This window comes from Telopea speciosissima, chromosome 2 (assembly GCF_018873765.1).
Source record: "Telopea speciosissima isolate NSW1024214 ecotype Mountain lineage chromosome 2, Tspe_v1, whole genome shotgun sequence".
Taxonomy (NCBI): Eukaryota; Viridiplantae; Streptophyta; class Magnoliopsida; order Proteales; family Proteaceae; genus Telopea; species Telopea speciosissima.
Window position 1 is genome coordinate 7,167,557 of NC_057917.1, and position 17,917 is coordinate 7,185,473.

The 17,917-nt window shown below is 39.7% G+C and overlaps 2 protein-coding genes across 2 annotated transcripts; both read left to right on the forward strand.

Moving 5' to 3' along the window:
* The first annotated feature begins 200 nt into the window (after positions 1-200).
* Positions 201-17,711, forward strand: LOC122653283 (probable flavin-containing monooxygenase 1). Its single transcript, XM_043847258.1, has 6 exons — positions 201-208; positions 11,272-11,724; positions 11,839-12,076; positions 16,632-16,807; positions 16,903-17,261; positions 17,355-17,711. Exons 2-6 carry the CDS (start codon positions 11,272-11,274, stop codon positions 17,701-17,703), a joined length of 1,575 nt encoding a protein of 524 aa, XP_043703193.1. The 5' UTR covers positions 201-208; the 3' UTR covers positions 17,704-17,711.
* Positions 3,333-4,433, forward strand: LOC122650392 (dirigent protein 9-like). Its single transcript, XM_043843810.1, has one exon. It carries the CDS (start codon positions 3,333-3,335, stop codon positions 4,431-4,433), a length of 1,101 nt encoding a protein of 366 aa, XP_043699745.1.
* Positions 17,712-17,917: the final 206 nt, after the last annotated feature.

Genomic DNA, 17,917 nt, shown 5'->3' on the forward strand with positions numbered 1-17,917 from the left:
TGACATTTTATCTTATGGAAGTTTCAGCTCCTTCAATTTCTATTTCCATAAATGTGTTTTGTGAAAGTACTAAACCTTTATATGGACTAGTTTATTTCATCCTTATTAATTCTTAGTCAGTCGTTTTGAGAAGCTTATATGCGATTTGAAGAAGTAAAACAATGAAATTCAATTCATCATGGTTTCGTATTCTAAATTACTTTCAAAAGTAAGGAATGCCTTAGATCTCATAATAGTGAAAAGATACACAACACTACAAATTAAACCATCTCATCAGAAACCATTAAAGTTCTTCTCCCTTTTCCTACCAAGCTTAGAACCGTTTAGGAACCGGTACCATCCCGTCCCATTGATAATTGGGACTGGGAGCTAGGTTTGGTCTCGTTAACTAAATGGGACGGTATTGGGACTGGCACCTTTGGTACCGGTATCGGTATAGACCCATCCCAAATACTGGGAACCGTCCCATTTGACACCCTTAGCAGTGTGGGAGCCATGCTCTTCAACAAGAATGTTTCTTCCATAAAACTATAATGCACTTGGGGGAGACATCACTCAAGGTATGCCCAGTGAGGCATTCAATGGCTGGGCATGCACCGAGATGCATGTAGCAGGCACACATCCTGGCGTGGGTCCAGTAAGCCCAGCCGTTGAATACTCATTGGACACTCCTTGGGTGATAGGGGTTGCTAGAGAAGAGCGTGATCAGGAGGAATCCATGAGACTGTGACAACACAGATTCTTTGATTTTTCCCAAAAATAGAACTTCATCGTATCAGAGATCCTTTTATAAACTTAGAAGTATGCCATATTTTGTGTTAAGAGCTAAACAATCATGTTTTCTCTAGCAAACATAATCCACAAATTTGGGGGACAACAAATGATAAACTCATCATTTGAAGACCCAACTTTGATAACTATGCTAGCTAGTTGACCCTTGGTTCTATGTTTACAAGAAATGTATCTCATATGAAGTCTTTTTAGGCATTACTATGCCTAGTGAAGTATAACATATCACTATTTAACACTTGACAGTACCTGGGTTTGTTCATGTGATAGAGGACTTCACATACATTTCAATAACTAAATTTTAGTCCAAATTAAACAAGGAAAGTTGCTCAAACTCTATTTCAAAGTTTTAGTAAAATTACCAAAATGTAATCAAATGAAGACGAATATAAAATACAAAATGACATCTTTTATAATTTTAGATACTTCATCTACTCGTTTTAAGCTAAAATTGTATCAATGAGCATATGAGATGCTTGTCTGGTCTGTATAACATGGACTAACTCATATACTACGATGTAGCAAATAGTGAAATATTATACTTCATTAAACATAGTGACAAGAAAGAAAACCCTACTTTTGTAATAACATTTTTTCCTCCTTACAAGACAAAGGATGGATGTGTACATACACAGACTATAGTTGAAAACCAGACCTATATGACAATTATGAAATCACAATAGCAAGTAATTTTTTGACATGAGAGTATCGGATAGACAAAGAACAACAAAAATGGAAATTCTTTTCATGAAAAGTACCAACAAAGGTAGAACCTATAGCTCCGTTTGTTTCGGCATAAAATTTTACCTAGAAAATTTTTCACGGTAAATTTTACTTCATAAATGTAAAATTTTAAATGTTGAAAAGTTTTCCAATGTTTGTTTCCATCAAAAAAACAAACATTAAAAAACTTTTATACATGTGACAATTTTCTTTCCAGATAAAATTTTATGCCGAAACAATTGCCAGCTATATATGAAAATATATAGCTCATATTTTTGTGGAAAAACAGCTCACCCACCCAACTTAATGTCCAAAGAATGTATCTAATTAAGGGAACTTCATGTAGTAATAAAATGTTTACTCACTCATAAATGCTTCTACATGCCCTTCACTTATATAACATTGTTAAGTGATGATCTACACGGCTGTAAACGGATCGGATTCGGCTCGGATAGTGCTATATCCACATCCGCATCCGATTAGCTATCAGACGGATTTGGATAGTGCTACATGGATACGGATCGGATATTTTATCCGTTTACATGTAAATATAGCTTTTCAAATAGCTATAGCCTATCTGTATCCGCATCGATTTAGCTTTTGGACGGATTTGGATAGTACTAAACGAATACGGACACGAATATGAAAACGAATTTCGGCTATTCATTTACAACCTAATGATCTAGCTAGGACCTCACTGGGTGGCCCAATCACGACCCTATTTTAATCTTTTCTTTGTTGAATCTCCTCTTATATGTAAAGGAAAAACACAAGCAACCAATTGTTGAGTCACCAGGATAGTTGTTTTCATCTTTTTGAATGTTGGAAGAGCAGCCTTTGGATTGTCTAGATGCCAAAATTTACTGCCCATCCCAACCATTTTGTTCACCTCCTAGTTGGTTTTCTCTTTATGTTTATTTAGCTATTAAATTGGTTTTCTTTTATATGAACTATTCATAACTCTTGAGAGAATAGTCTCACATTAGTGATCTTTGAGAACTTATGTCCCCTCATATACCCTTGAATCCTTGCAGTCAAAAGTTCGAGACTTTGGGTTGGATATTCACATGGTATCATAGCAGATTTTCTCTAGTCATCTGTCTCATCCTGACTACAAGGGAGAATATCAAGAGAATAATTCAAGCTTTTGAATTGAATATTTACTATCTTTCTAGAAAATCACAAAATTTTTTTTTTGTATTTTTTAAATCAATTCAATTTTTTTGTTTGTGTTTATTTATTTTTGGTAAATACAATTTCATTCAAATAAAATGCATAAGATGCACAAAGTATGAGAATGAAATATCTGAAACCAAGAAATAGAATATGACCATTTTGTCGTACATGCTATTCACATTTTTGTCGAATTATTCGCAAATTATGCTAAGTATGTCCCAAATCCCAACTCCATAATTTTTTTTTAATGCTGGCTTTGTTGTGATTTTTATCCTTTCCCCTTAAGGGGTGATGATAGCCTTGCTGATTTCACAGGTAATATGAATTGGGTATTCTTGTTATCAGACCAACCAACCACCCCTCTCTCTCTTTGTGTAAATGGTTCAGTTTCTCCCCACCAAAAACAACTGTCCAACTACAATTAATTAAGAACATTCCGACTAATTAAACAACTCCATTAGCTCCACTCACTCTATCTTTTATCCTCTCCACTTCCAATAAACATTAAACAACTAACTATCAAACCCTTATAGTAATTAAGTTGCACCTCTCTATAACCTATAAATGTACCATCTCCGGTGATCTCTTCCTTCATTCCATTCCAAGCACTCGATTTCTCTCTTCTTTCTCTTTTCTGTTCTCAAATGGCCACCAAGCGTCCCTCAACCATCTCCACCACTCTGAAGTCCACACTCTACTTCTTCATCATTGCCCTCACTAGTATCGGATGTGCCAACTCAGCTCGAATCCTCGTGGCGGATGCCACATCACCACTTCCTAATGTGGTGGTTCCAACAGCCATACCACTAGCGGCGCCGCCTACCGTTGCTCCAGTTTCATCCATTACTCCCGTGACAGCGACAGCGCCTGCTTTCGCACCAATTGCCACACTTCCAGCCCCTGCTGATTCAACCACAGCAGCAACACCTGCCGTGGCTATCCCTCCTGTATCCTCCAGTGTGGTGACAACACCTGTCGCCAACTTGGCACCTGTAGTGGGTCCCACTACCACACAACAAGGTGGACCCACCACAGCGAATCCGGCATTGTCATTCTTCATGCACGATATCCTAGGTGGGTCACAACCATCGGGTCGGGTGGTGGCTGGGATCGTTGCAAACATGGGAGTCAACAGTCAACTACCCTTTTCCAGACCCAACACTGCGGTCCTCCCAATCAACGGTGGGATTCCACTCCTTAACAACGGTAACAACATCAACGGTGTCCTCAACAACAATAACATTCCATACCTGGCCGGGCTCGGCGGTGGTGCATCAAGCACCACCGTGATCGCCAACAGCGGCAACAACAATGCCGTTAACGGTGGAAACAAGCTTCCTTTCGTGGATGCAGGGCAGCTGCCCACAGGAGCCACACTTCAGGAGCTCATGTTCGGTACAATCACGGTCGTCGATGATGAACTGACCGACGGTCAGGATTTGGGGTCATCGGTGGTAGGGAAGGCACAAGGGTTCTACTTGGCTAGCTCGGTAGACGGGACTAGCCATACCATGGCTCTTACGGCACTGTTTCACGGCGGTGCTCAAGCGCCCGATGACACAATTAGTTTCTTTGGGGTTCACCGGACGGTAGCTACGGAGTCTCAGGTAGCCGTGGTTGGAGGGACAGGGAAGTATGAGAACGCGAAAGGGTATGCAAATATACAGACCCTGCAATCCAGCAATGATCACACGACGGATGGGGTGGAGACTCTTCACCAGTTCAGCGTTTACCTTTCCTATTAGGGATCGAGGGTGGTGGTGGTGGTGGTGGTGGTTGTTTGTATTTGATTGTAACCTTGGATTCCAGTTCTGATATTAGAATTTAAGGGTGGTGGTGGTGGTTTGTATTTGGTTCTGTTTCGGTTCAAATTATGAAAGGTAGAATTGCTAGAATCGAACCTTTATTAAATGGTTTGGGTTGTGATTTTGTTGTCAATTGAAGGTACCAATTTTGAGTCTGATCGAGAATGAACCTATTTTTGTTGGGTTAAGACCATAACATTAATTTAGGACGTTTAAAATCAAATCAAAACAAATTGATTCGTTTCTGGTTACAAAATCTTGAATCATTTTTTGGTTTGGTTTTGATTTCAAGGCCGAAACTGTTAGTTCGAATCGAACTGAATTACCCATTTTTTAAGCAAATAATTTTATTCTTTTTTAATATTTGGAAAAGGTTTGATGGAACATATGATCCTAACAAACAAGGGTTTTGTTATTCCAAACACGTAAAATAGGATCTAAATCGAAGAAAAAACTGGATCAAAACCGAATAGACAAACGAATATAGAACCGAATATGGAGTTGAATCAAACCAAATCAAAACCATTTTTTGGGCTTGAAAATGGGCCAGACCAGACCAGACTTTAGTCGGGTGGGTTGGTTGGGTCTCCTGGGCCGGGTCTAGAATTGACACCCCTAATGTATCCATGTATATAAAGATACTTCATTGGTGTAATGGTTCATGACTTGTCACTTCTTGGTGCATTGGTGTAACATGTACGTATATGATAAAAGGATCTCGATTAGGGTTTTAAATTTTGGAATCCATCTCCCAATGGGGTTCAGATTTGGATCGGAATAGACCATAATTGGTACAAAAGTTACCAGGTCCAGAATCAGCCAGATCTTAAAAAAAGATAAATGAAGAGACCAATTCGAATCGCAAGGGAATTGGAATCGGTCATGGCCGATTCAGATCAGAATCAACCAATTCAATCTGATTCTGATTTTTAAAATCCTGCAATTCAATCCGCTTCTGACTTATAAAACCCTGATTGGCTGATTCCTTGTGAGAAGGATCACATGAATGGAAAAGTAAACAAATGAAAACCACTATCCTCGACAACCCCCTGTAATTTCAGTAGGGCTTTAAATGCCTCCATCGCTCAACTCATCGCCACATTTACTTAAGTGGTATAAACATTAGGTTTTGGAAAGAAAAAAACAAAAAAAGACCAATAAAACCAGGATAGGATTAGGGATGTAAACGGATCGGATACGATTCGGATAGTGCTATATCTGCATCCGCATTCGATTAGCTTTCGGACGGATTCGGATAGTGCTAAACGAATACGGACACGTATACAGATCGGATATTTTATCCATTTACATGTAAATATAGCTTTTCGGATAGCTATAGCCTATCAATATCCGTATTCGTTTAACTTTTGGATGGATTCGGATAGTGCTAAACGGATACAGAAACGGATTTCGGCTATTCATTTACATCCCTAGATAGGATTAAGGTTTTAGTTTTTTTTTTTGGTCAAATAATGAAAAATTTTATTAAATGAAATCGATAGTAGAGAAAATCTATCCAGATGGAAGATTTACCAGGATGGGGGTAGTTAAGACCACAAAAAACGAGACAAGGCAAACGTAGAAACTCCTTTAACAAGTAGATGAGCTCCTCTAACAATCATGTAGAAAAGAAACAAAAGAAAAACTATTACAAAGCACCAAAAATTATCATCATCTTCTAATTGCAACTCTCAATTAAAGCAAGAATTCAACCCCTAAAGTGTAAGGATAACAAGGAGGTAATTCTGAACAAAGTTGCAAATGAGGAGGTTGAAGACTACTAGCAAGAGTGACTGCATCGCGAACAGCCTTAGCCTCTGGCGTAGTAGAAGAACTATCGAACAATGATTTATAGTTGGCTACCAAAAAAGCCCCTGAACATTACAAAAGAACCCCGACCACCTTTGAAAGAGCTAATATTAAACCAGGCATCATCAGTAATGGCGTAAAAATAAGGTGAAAAGGGCCTCAATGGAAGATCAAAACCGGTCAAGTTGCATTCAATGATTGAGACGTCTAAAGCCCGATTGCACTTTCCTCCAGGAAGACATTAGAGTTCGAAGATTTGGTCAAATAAAATGAAAAATAAGTCTGTTTCTAGTTTTCTAAAATTTTCAACCAAGAGATGTCCAATGCAATGGAAAATCCCTTTAGTTTTGACAATTCTAACCTATCGTGGTTAAGAAAAAGATCCAGTCTCTCAAGTTTGATCCACTAAAAAGCTGGGTATCTGTTCGAAGAAGAGAAAATCACTAGTAAACAGATGCAAAAGGGCATTGTACTAAGGAGTGGATTATCAATTCCTAACGTTATTACGTAAGGGACAGAAAGAGGATTGCACCCAAGATTTACATAAGAGAAGATCGTTTACTCTTTGGACATTAAAACATGCCAAGAAAAAAATAATTCGATCTTAGGAAGGAGTTTCAAACTTCATAACTAAATCAAAAAAGATCACAGAAAGGGAAATAAAAACTAATATAATTCCTAAAAAATCGTATGATAAGCTGATTTAGCGAAAAATATCCATCCTTTAAAAAAAAAAAAAAAAAAAGTCTTGAAACCAATTTTCATCAAAATCAGTATGGCAAGGTTTTAGCTTTTGGTATTATTGTATTAGTTATGATGATATACATATCAACATGAATCAATCATATCAGTCCATATCAAGTCGATTCAAACAGTTTGATTCACGTTCTAAATATATGAGAATGGGTTCCAACCTTTCAGATGGCATCCACATCAGTATCAATCACCCACGATAAATCAATTTTAAATTGTATCGGGGTGATACGGTTCATTATCAATCATCCACCACATCAGTATCAATCACACACAATGTATCGGGCAACATGATACCGATAATAAATAAGATCGATGTGACCGATCTAATCCCGATTCATGATCAAATCCTGGTTAAGTGTTTACACTCTTATCCCCCAATCACGCTTTACACACACAAGCACACAACAAGCATATATCCCATGCAATGGCACAGGGCACGGGCATAGGCACAACCGCAGCTGCAGCCGCACGGCACGGTCTCCCTTTCTGACCTATCTTACTCACAGAAGAAAAGCTAACATCTACCAATTAAGAAAATCCTTTTGTCCCTTTACCTGTCGTGGGTTGGGTGAATCTTGCTTGTGCTTTTAGGCGTCGATTTGGGGTGTATGGTATCGATTAATTGAGGTCGATATCGATTCTTGATCAATCTGATATCCGTGTAGTGGTGATTCCAGCCAATCCAATTCAGCGCTTATGGTCATTTTTAGGGCTGCAATAGGGTCGGGTTGGGCCGGGCTTTATAGAACCCTAGCCCAACCCAAAGTCCCCTTAGCTGGGCCCAAGCCCGACCCGACCCTGACTCAGGGCTAGAAAAATCCAACCCTGACCCGCCCTCAGGGTCGGGTCGGGCCGACCCTAATTGGCCCTGATCATGGGGAGGGGAAAAGAAATGCATGGGTTGGAATGGGCTGGGAAGAACTTATTAATTTTACATAAAATAACAATATAATAAATTATATTATAACACTTATTGTCTTCATATATAGTATATTATATAAAAAAATGTGGGTGAAATTTAAAATTCATAATGTATAAATTATATCAATATATATTTTATAGTATAACTTAAATCAGGGTCGGGCCGGGCCAGGCCAAGCTTAGCTCGAGGCCTTAACCCTACCCCGACCCTAACTCAGGGCCAGAAGTTTCTAGCCCTGACCTGCCCTCAGGGCCAAATATCTCAGCCCAGACCCTGTTCGGGCTCAGGGCGGGCCAGGGCCGACAGGGCCAAACTTGCACCTCTAGTCATTTTAAATGTTATTAGGTCAATACAATTCAATTTCTTGTTGTAAAAAACAATTGGTCTACATTCTTGGCTAAGCTCCACCCCCAATGGCTGCGTGAGAAGCGTCACAATCAACTTCAAATACCTCTAGCTTGATTCAAGCTGATTTAAGACGATTTAACATTAACAAACAAAATTTTCAACCATCAAGAATGGATTTTTTTTTTCAACTTCAAAGGACCGAATTCGAACTCTTATATACAGAGATGTAAGAGCTGGGAATTCTTGGAGCAAATCAATGGATCTCATTGAGAAAGAGAGTGTAGAGGAGTTCCATGCTCAACCACATGTGTGGAATCATATATTAGCCTTCATAAACTCCATGTCACTTGGATGTGCAGTTCAGCTAGGCATACCAGACATTGTCCACAACCATCACCAACCCATTACCCTCTTTGAGATTGTCATAAAGCTTGCCATCCCAAAGGCGAAGACCGTGTCTATGTTCCGTCTTATGCGTTTATTGGTACACTCTGATTTCTTCGCAGTTCGAAAAGTCTTCGAATATCAACAACAATAAGAAGAAGGAAATGTACGTGCTCAAACCCTCTTCAAGGCTTCTTCTTAAGGATAATGCCACAAGTATGTCACCCTAGTTCTTCTCAAGGCAAGTAAAAACCCTCTTTTTTCATATATATATAAAAGGACTGAGTTTCCCTCCACCCATGCTGATCCCATTCACCGAAGGGCATGAGAGGACGGGAATGGATATTGGGAGGGTATTTTAGAATATACTAAAACCCTGTGAGGGGTTTGTGAACCTTAGAATGATGTGTAAACCGTCCTCTGTGGGTGGAGGAAAATTTTAGTATTTGATTGTAAGGGAAATAAAAGGAAGAGAAATGAAATCAAATCAATACTAAAGTGAAAATTTTTGTGATAATTATCTTGCATAATAATGGGACCTGGCTCTTCTCCGATCATGGCAGGAGCTAGAGGATCCAGCCCAGCAAAAACAGGGGAGTTTGGTCATTTCAATGCGGGGGGGGGGGGGGGGCTGTGAAATGACCCAAACCCCCCTGTTTTTGTTGGGCTGGATCCCCCAGCTCCCGTTAATAAATACATAATAATGATGTATCCAATTTCAAAACATATTTAGAGTGCTTTGAAGTTTAATTTCACCTGTGTTTCATTTTAGTTTTGATTTAATTTCACTTTTTTTTTTTCCTTGCAACCAGTAGGAACCTTAATAAACCAATTGTAACTTTATATGAGCTTTCACTTGACAGTGGATTTTGCATGACTGGAATGATGAGGAATGCATCAAAATATAAAATATTGAAGGGATGCAAAGAGGCAATCTCTAGTGGGGAGGGAGGGAGAAACTCAGGGAAGGTGATTATCATAGACATGGTGGTGTATGACAGGAAGGTAGAGAATAAGTCAACAGAAACACAGCTCTTCCTTGATATGGAAATGATGATTTTGAGCACTGGAAGAGAGAGAGAACATAGAAAGAATGGGAAAAGCTTTTCATGGCGTCTGGGTTTACTCACTATAAGATCACTCCTATCTTGGGTTTGAGGTCAATCATTGAAGTCTGTTAGAAATCTGTAACAAAAAGGAGAGGACAGAAAGATGGCTTGAGTCGAACGAAATAGTTTTGTCCTTAAGACAGTATTTGTACCCTCCTAATCCTGCAAAGGGTTGCAGCAAACCTGCCTCCCAAGATAAATCAGGCGAACTGTTACTAGTTGCAGAGACAGTAACACTGTGAAGCTATCAGAGATTTTTTTTTTGGCTCATATGGCTTGACCTGACAGGTCATGACTATTGAGCTGGGCTCCCTTGGCTGTTCGTGTGGGCTGCAACTCTTGGGGTCAATGTTAAACCAAGGGTTGCACTCCCTCTTTGATCAGCCACCGATCCAACGGTCGGATCGATCCTAAGCACCCTTTGATCAGACACTGTCGATTCCGAAAAGATTAAGACGACATACTGCCATCAAAGCATCACATTGCGTCTCACGCACGCGCACGCACACGTGTACGCGCTCGCGTGCATGCACACGTGTACGCGCTCACGTGCACGTACATGCGTACGCGCTCACGTGCACGTACACGCGTACGTGCTCACATGCACGTACATGCGTATGCGCTCGGACAGTTATCGTCCTCGCTCGTAAGTGTACCGTACAATCTCTTCTAGTATTACATGTGATAATAATAACTACTAACTACTAACACATATAAGCTCAATGAGCTTTCCTTTCATAACCGACGTGGGACTAAAAGTCTACATCAATATTTTGAAAAATTCCAACAAAATCTATCTTAGTAGGTAGATGCATGAATTGGTGATTATAAGATTCATTGAACAAAACATTTCACCTGTTGTTGCCTCAGTCAGGTTGAGAGTAGTTAGTCTTCACATAGCGGCTGGCAGTGATGATTACCATGTGAGGAATATAATTAATGGAAACCAAGAAAAGTTATCCTCTCATTCGAAACCGACAAGCTCACCCAAGACCCAACCATATTCATTATCCACTGATTTTTTTGCATTTGTCTATTTTACGAAAATCATTTTTAAATTTGAAACAGACAATGGAGGATTTCACAATGGAACTGTTATGATCATAGATAGATGATGGGTTATGGTGTTGGGTTAAAATGTTAGGGGGTAAATGGGTAAATATATTAGATGGACAAGCAAAATGGATAGATGTTTAAATAGGGCGAGTAGCCCATGTAAGACAGAATGAATAGCGAATTCTCAATCTCCCCTCAATTCTCTGTCTCTTCTTCGTCTTCTTCTTCTATCTCTTTCTTCTTCTCCTTGGTCCCCTCTCTCTTTCGTCTATTTTCTAATTTTCAGTCACAGAGACGTATCATTGGTCCGACCTGCCGGATCATTTCCTCTCCAGATCTAGGTTCATAACAGGAACTCTGAAGTGGTTCTTCAATTCGGTATCGACCCTCAAAGATGGCGAAGCAAGTGGCGATCATCGGTGCCGGAATTAGTGGCCTTATCGCATGCAAATATGCCCTCGACAAGGGTTTCCGTCCGACAGTCTTTGAAGCTGGAAGCAGCGTTGGTGGGGTTTGGACTCGAACGATAGAGACCACCAAGCTCCAAACATCCAAAGAGCTATTTCAATTCTCTGATTTCCCCTGGCCTTCTACCGTGCTAACCTCATTCCCTGACCACAATCAGGTCTTGGACTACATCGAAGCTTATGCTAATCGTTTCGATTTACTTCGCCATGTGAAGTTCAATTCTAAAGTCATCTCCATTGAATACGAAGGAGCATCTGAGGAAGAAATGCAAGCTTGGGATCTATGGGGCGGCACAGGTGAGGCTTTCGGTCCTGGAGGCAAATGGAATGTTCAAGTAAATAGCGGAATATCTTCTGAAACAAATGATCGAACAACTCAGGTACCCTTTTTTTTTTTTCAACTAATTTTGAGTTTCTTACAATAAATTTAAGGCTATGGCATTAATTAGTTGATGAGATACTTAAATTGGTTGGAAAAATATGTAACATAACAGATTTATCAAGTGGAATTTGTGATCCTCTGTATTGGACGATTCAGCGATGTACCAAACATTCCAAAGTTTCCACCAAATGAAGGGCCAGAGGTGTTTGATGGTAAGATCTTACACGCTATGAACTACTCAGATATGGAAGATGCAAGCGCCGCTGAATTGATCAAAGGAAAGAGAGTCACTGTCATTGGATTCTCGAAATCTGCACTTGACATTGCAGCTGAGTGTGCAAATGCAAACGGTGAGCCACTCACCATATCTGTACGACTGGAACTGTTGGGGGTATAATGTCTTGTATCCTGTCGTTACATAAGTGAGCTGATTTAAAAGGATCGAGGCTGGTTCAGCTTTTCACACGAGAAGCATTCTTGTATGGCCTTGAACTGTCCCACTCTTGAATTCCATTTGTGCGGCTCAGGCTGTATGAGAATGGTTCTCGTACAAGAACTGAGTTACAAGGTCCGAATGAATCAGCCCACCTTATGTGTTTATCTTGTTACTGGGTCCGACGAGCTACCGGTCCATAGCAGGCCCTACCCTAGAGTAAAATTTTTCCAGGGTTATATATTATCAAAATGTTAAAGAATGAAAACATTGAATTCATTCATATCTACAACCTCTTAAATAGAGAATACAGGAAAATTATCCTCTCAGGTTCTCTGTTCAGTACAATTCCCTAGTGCCTCTAATAAGAGCGGGGGTGGATCCCATCGAACAGTTTGAGAAAATCTAGTTGTAACCAAAATTGGTGAAAAAGAATTATAGTCCTACTTTTTTTGGATTGAGCTCCTCTCCAGGGAGCCCAGCGCCCAGGGAGTGCCCAACGGGGCATCCAACCGTTGGGCTGTGCCACACACATCCAGATGGTTGACTAGATGCGCATTAGAATGTGTGCGGCACAACCCAGCCCTTGGATGCCCCATTGGGCACTCCCTAGGCAATGGGCTCACTGCAGAGGAGCTGGATCTTACTTTTTTGCCCTTCTAGTATGATACACTTCTTCTTTGAATGAGGTTAAAACCCTATAATTTCACAAATATATTAAAAAACATACAAAGAAATGACAGTTTTTAAAAATGCCAAAATGGTATTTCACTTTCAAATTATGTTGAAAACTCTTTTCTATTCTTAACTTAAACAACTTTTAAGAACCATTAAATTAATTAGGGAAATTTTCACAGACACCCCTTAAAAGTATCCAATATCTCAGAAACTTATCATACTTGGTCAAAATAGCAAACTTCCCCCTGACGTTAACCAGGGTGACCCCCCCCCCCAAAGATAAAATGTTGATTTTACCCTCTTAGTATCACCCAAAGTAGAAAATGTCGATTTTACCCTCTTGGAAAAATTACTAGGGTAAGACCAGATTCTTCCCATTGAAGCGCGAAGAACAAAACCACCGTGGACGATTTCATCTCTGGTGATTTCATCTCTAGCGATTTCTTCCAGCTTTGTCGAGAATAAAGTCTTACGATTTCTTCTCCGACGACCATTACCAGCGGCATCTCCCTATCCCTTTCCTTCTCCATCTCCGAGTTATAGGTTCAGATTTGGGTATAGTGAGTTACATCACAGCAGGATTGGGTTTAGGGCTTGAGAAACTAGGGCTATTCGTGGGTCCATTCGGTGCTCTTGCTCTCTTGAATAAACCAATTTGACTTGGTAAAATAGGACTCTGGGCACACCATTCTCTCTTCCAACGTTTTCGCTGGGCTGAAGGAGGAAGACGCAAGAATAGGGACATCCAAGAATTAAAAGCCTTTGATAGAAGAAACATGTTTGTCCAGTATATTAATTAACCCCAGCCAAATCTGATAACAGTCACCTGATCTACCAATATTCCCATTTCCCATCCAGCATATGGAAGGGGATCAAAACCAAGCAGCAATATGGATTAATTTTTACTCAGTGCACAACACATCCAGAAAAGAAGTACAATCAATGTCCAGGAGGGAGATTTTTCCCAGGTATGAATGACTTGTGTGATCAAAACAGAGTGAGAGGCACTTCCGGTATAGACTCTCATGAATGGCTCCCATTCCAGAAATCCACTTCTCTTCATTCAATGGATTGACATCAAGACGGTTTTGCAGTAACCGGATCCGATAAATGCCAACATTTGTTCGATCTATTGTAGAATAAAGGGGAGAAAGAAATTGAGAAAAATAAAAAACGTCATCTTGTCTCTCTTTCAATGCGCATCTGTTATGTATTTATATTTCTCATATCTTCGCCTCTTCGTTTCTTCGTTCTCTCTATGTCGCTGGAGGATATCTATCTTCAAAAGCTTTTGCCTGCAAAAGTTATGGCTTTCTTGTTTCAATTAATTTGTTGTTTGTTGTATTAAGGAAGGGAAAGCGGTGAGCTTCAGAGGTACGTCCGTTTCATCCTTTGATCTCGGTTGCCCTAGAAGTTGGGATCTGTTTGTTGTTCGGAATATTTGATCTTTCTCTGCTTTTCTTCGTTCTCGAATTGATCGTAACGGCTGTTGCGTTTCATTTCGTCGTTATTGATAAATTGGGTTGAACAATCCGTTCAGAAAGATTATTATCACCCATCATCTTGATCTCCTTCTCTGTTGGGGAGTGCACTTCTTCCAAACCAATTGCATCGGAAACTTTCAGATCCTTGGTGTAATGCCTAAATGGTCTCACATTTGGTTTACTCATGCTTTTCTGCTAGTGTCAATAAATAGGAGAACCGGTAAGAACAGGGAAGATGATGGATTCCGGTGTTGGATGCTGCTGGTGATGGATAGATGTAGGCTTTTCAGAACGTCGGTTCTCTGCCATAGATTGGTAAAAGAGGGTTTTACTCTTAAGGGGTATTATGGTACATTTATCCCTTCTAAGGGTAATTTGGCCATTGTGATAAAACTAACAGCAACTTAACCCCAAAAGCCTAACAGAGTGGACTAAGTTCAAATATCTTCATAAACTAAGGGTAGTATGTGCCTTTTTGACCAAGTATGGTAAGTTTATGAGATATTGGATACTTCTAGGGGGTGTCCGTGAAATTTTCCCAATTAATTATAAGTGGGTTTGGAGTTAGTTAAAAGTCATCCACTTTAATGGTGTTTTTGTAACACAATCCTTTATTCTATCCTTTTCAAACTTGTATTATTTACAATATATGGTGAGATTCATTGATATTGAATGTTCCACTTGAAAGAGATTGTAGAAAGATAATCACATTATCACACTATTTCATGTTCTAGAGAAACCTAATTTTTCTCCATGCAAGGTGCCATTAAGGGTAGTTGACAGGATGAATCAATTGGAGCCGGTTAATCCGCACTAAACGTAAACACTATCACAAGAGGGCTGACATCGGTGCAACGATAAGGTTTCTCCCTTGAGACCTAATGGTCTCGGATTCAAGTCGAGAAACCTCTCCGTGAAACAGGGGTAAGGTTGCATACATTATGACCCTCCATAGATGTCAAAGTAACGGGAACCTCAGACACTGGGTACACCCTCTCTTTTTTAGGTAAATAATATCACAAACTCCTTAGAACTAAGGGCCCAATGTCAATTATGCAATCTAGAGGAGTTTGGGTGTTATGGGGATGGCGTTGGGCTACTTAAATCAAGGGTTTAGAAAAGTTTTGAGTGGCCAATATCTAGCCCATTAACATTTTAGCACCACCCCTCACCCCAAGATTTTGTTGTAGAGAGGAGGTTTCCCAAATGCGCTGGAGTGGGAATGGTTTCCTATGCCACACCAATGGGCGGGCATTGATCGGTTTCATCAATGGGGAAAGAGGAGAGAGTGTGTTGTCAAAAAGAAAAAGGAACTGTAGAGAGTGTGGCGATCTGGCATGAGAAAATTTTTTCCTTTGTTGTTTTTTTTTGTTTAAGCAGAGTCTTCCCCATGACGCCAGTGTGGGGAGGAATCTACATGCCACACCAATATGGAGCAGTGAACAATATCATCCACATGATCAAAATAGGAGAGAGAAAACAATAAAGAACCCATGTGAGAGGAAATAGTACCTCTAGCATCGTGGCGATTCTTTTCCCTACTGTATATATGTCTATTTCAATAAATTGCCTATATAGGATTTCATTATATATTTGCAACGAGGTAATCTGAGAAACGTGATAAGCTGGTGTAACCCTATTCTCCATTGATGTGGATGTAGATAATCTTGTCATAAATCCTTATGTGCATTGTGTGATTGTTGTTTGTGATTTTCATTATGTTATGTGTCTCGAATTCTTGTACCCATGTCGGAACTTGGCCCACTCTGACATTTTTGCTGGCAACTTGAGTAGGATTTTTTCTAAGGTTAATGATGATATTGGAGGATTTGGGCTGATAGGGGTGCCGGGGCTTACTATCTGATCCGGGGTCAAAGGGCCCAAGGCCTCGAGGCCCAGAGAAATCAGCCCACATTATGTGTTTATCTTTGTTACTGGCCCCGGTGAGCTAGTGGGTCCATGGCGGATCCTGCCCCTGAGGATAAATTTTTTCAGGGCTACATGGTATCTCAATAAATTGTTTGTATAGGGTTTCACAAGATATTTTTAGCGAGAGCTTCTTTTTATGTAATCAATCTGACAAATGTGTGAGGACGAGCAGGTATAACCCTGTTCTCCATTAATAGAGAAACAAATCTCCTATCATCGTGGATGTAGGCAATCTTGTTGAACCACGTAAATCCTTATGTGCATTGAGTGATTGTAGTTTGTGATTTCCATTCTTTTCTGCATTGATTTAGGTTCTGGTTTTCTACAAGAACTGCTCAGTCTTAAATTTATGCTTCTCTGTATTTTTTTTAAACATTGCAGGAGCAGAGCACCCTTGTACGGTTGTATATAGAACTGAACATTGGAACCTTCCTCATTACCTTCCATGGGGGGTTCATATTGCACACCTGTACCTTACTCGTTTCTCTGAGCTTATGATCCATAAGCCAGGTGAAGGTCTTCTACTTGGTCTCTTGGTTACACTCCTTTCACCTCTGGTAATTAACTTCATTAATTTAAATGCTTCATTTTCTCTTCAATAAAGCTAAAGATTTCCTCCATTAATGTAATTAATCATCTCCTCAATTTACAGAGGTGGGTTTTCTCCAAATTTGTGGAAAGCTACCTCAGATGGAAACTACCCTTGAAGAAGTATGGAATGATACCCAAACATAGTTTCTTTCAACAAATGGCTACTTGCTTACTCACAACATTGCCAGATAATTTCTATGATAAAGTCAGAGAGGGAAGCATCATATTGAAGAAATCAGAAAGAATTAGCTTCTGTAAAGATGGGTTGGTGATTAATAAAGACTCTTCTTCTCTACAATCAGATATAGTGATCCTTGCAACTGGATACAGAGGTGATCAAAAGATTAAAAACATTTTCACATCACCTTCTTTTAGACAACAAGTAACTGGGTCATCAACCACAGCAGTTCCACTCTACAGGTCTTCATCATCATCATTCCCTCATCCTTTACTTTTCTAAGATTTAACTTGTTTATATATGTTTTAACTCTATATATTATACTGATCATTCAGGGAATGCATTCATCCAAGAATACCACAATTGGGAATAATTGGATACTCAGAAAGTGTATCAAACTTATATACTTCAGAGATGAGATGCAGGTGGCTTGTGAATCTACTAGATGGTGGTTTCAAGTTACCTAACATAAGAGAGATGGAAAAAGAAGTAATGAGATGGGAAAATTACATGAAGAGATACACAGGTAAGTACTTTAGAGGATCTTGTATTGGTATAGTGCATATATGGTACAATGATCAACTATGCAGGGATATGGGATGCAATCCCAGGAGAAAGAATGGATTTCTTGCAGAATGGTTTGAACCTTATGGTCCTTTGGATTATATAGACCTCTCTCCTTGATGTGTCTTGGCAGTAAGGTCCTGTCGGGCAGCTCGGCTTTAGAGGATCCAAATTGTATTTTCTTACCTTTAGAAGAAAATAAAATAAGATGACTACTTAATCTAAACCACCTGCTAAACATAGAGTTGAGTCACCACTTCCATATGATAACTGGTGTTGGACATAATAAAGTGAGTTTTTTTTTTTTTTTTTTTTTTTTAAAGGCTCCATTTGT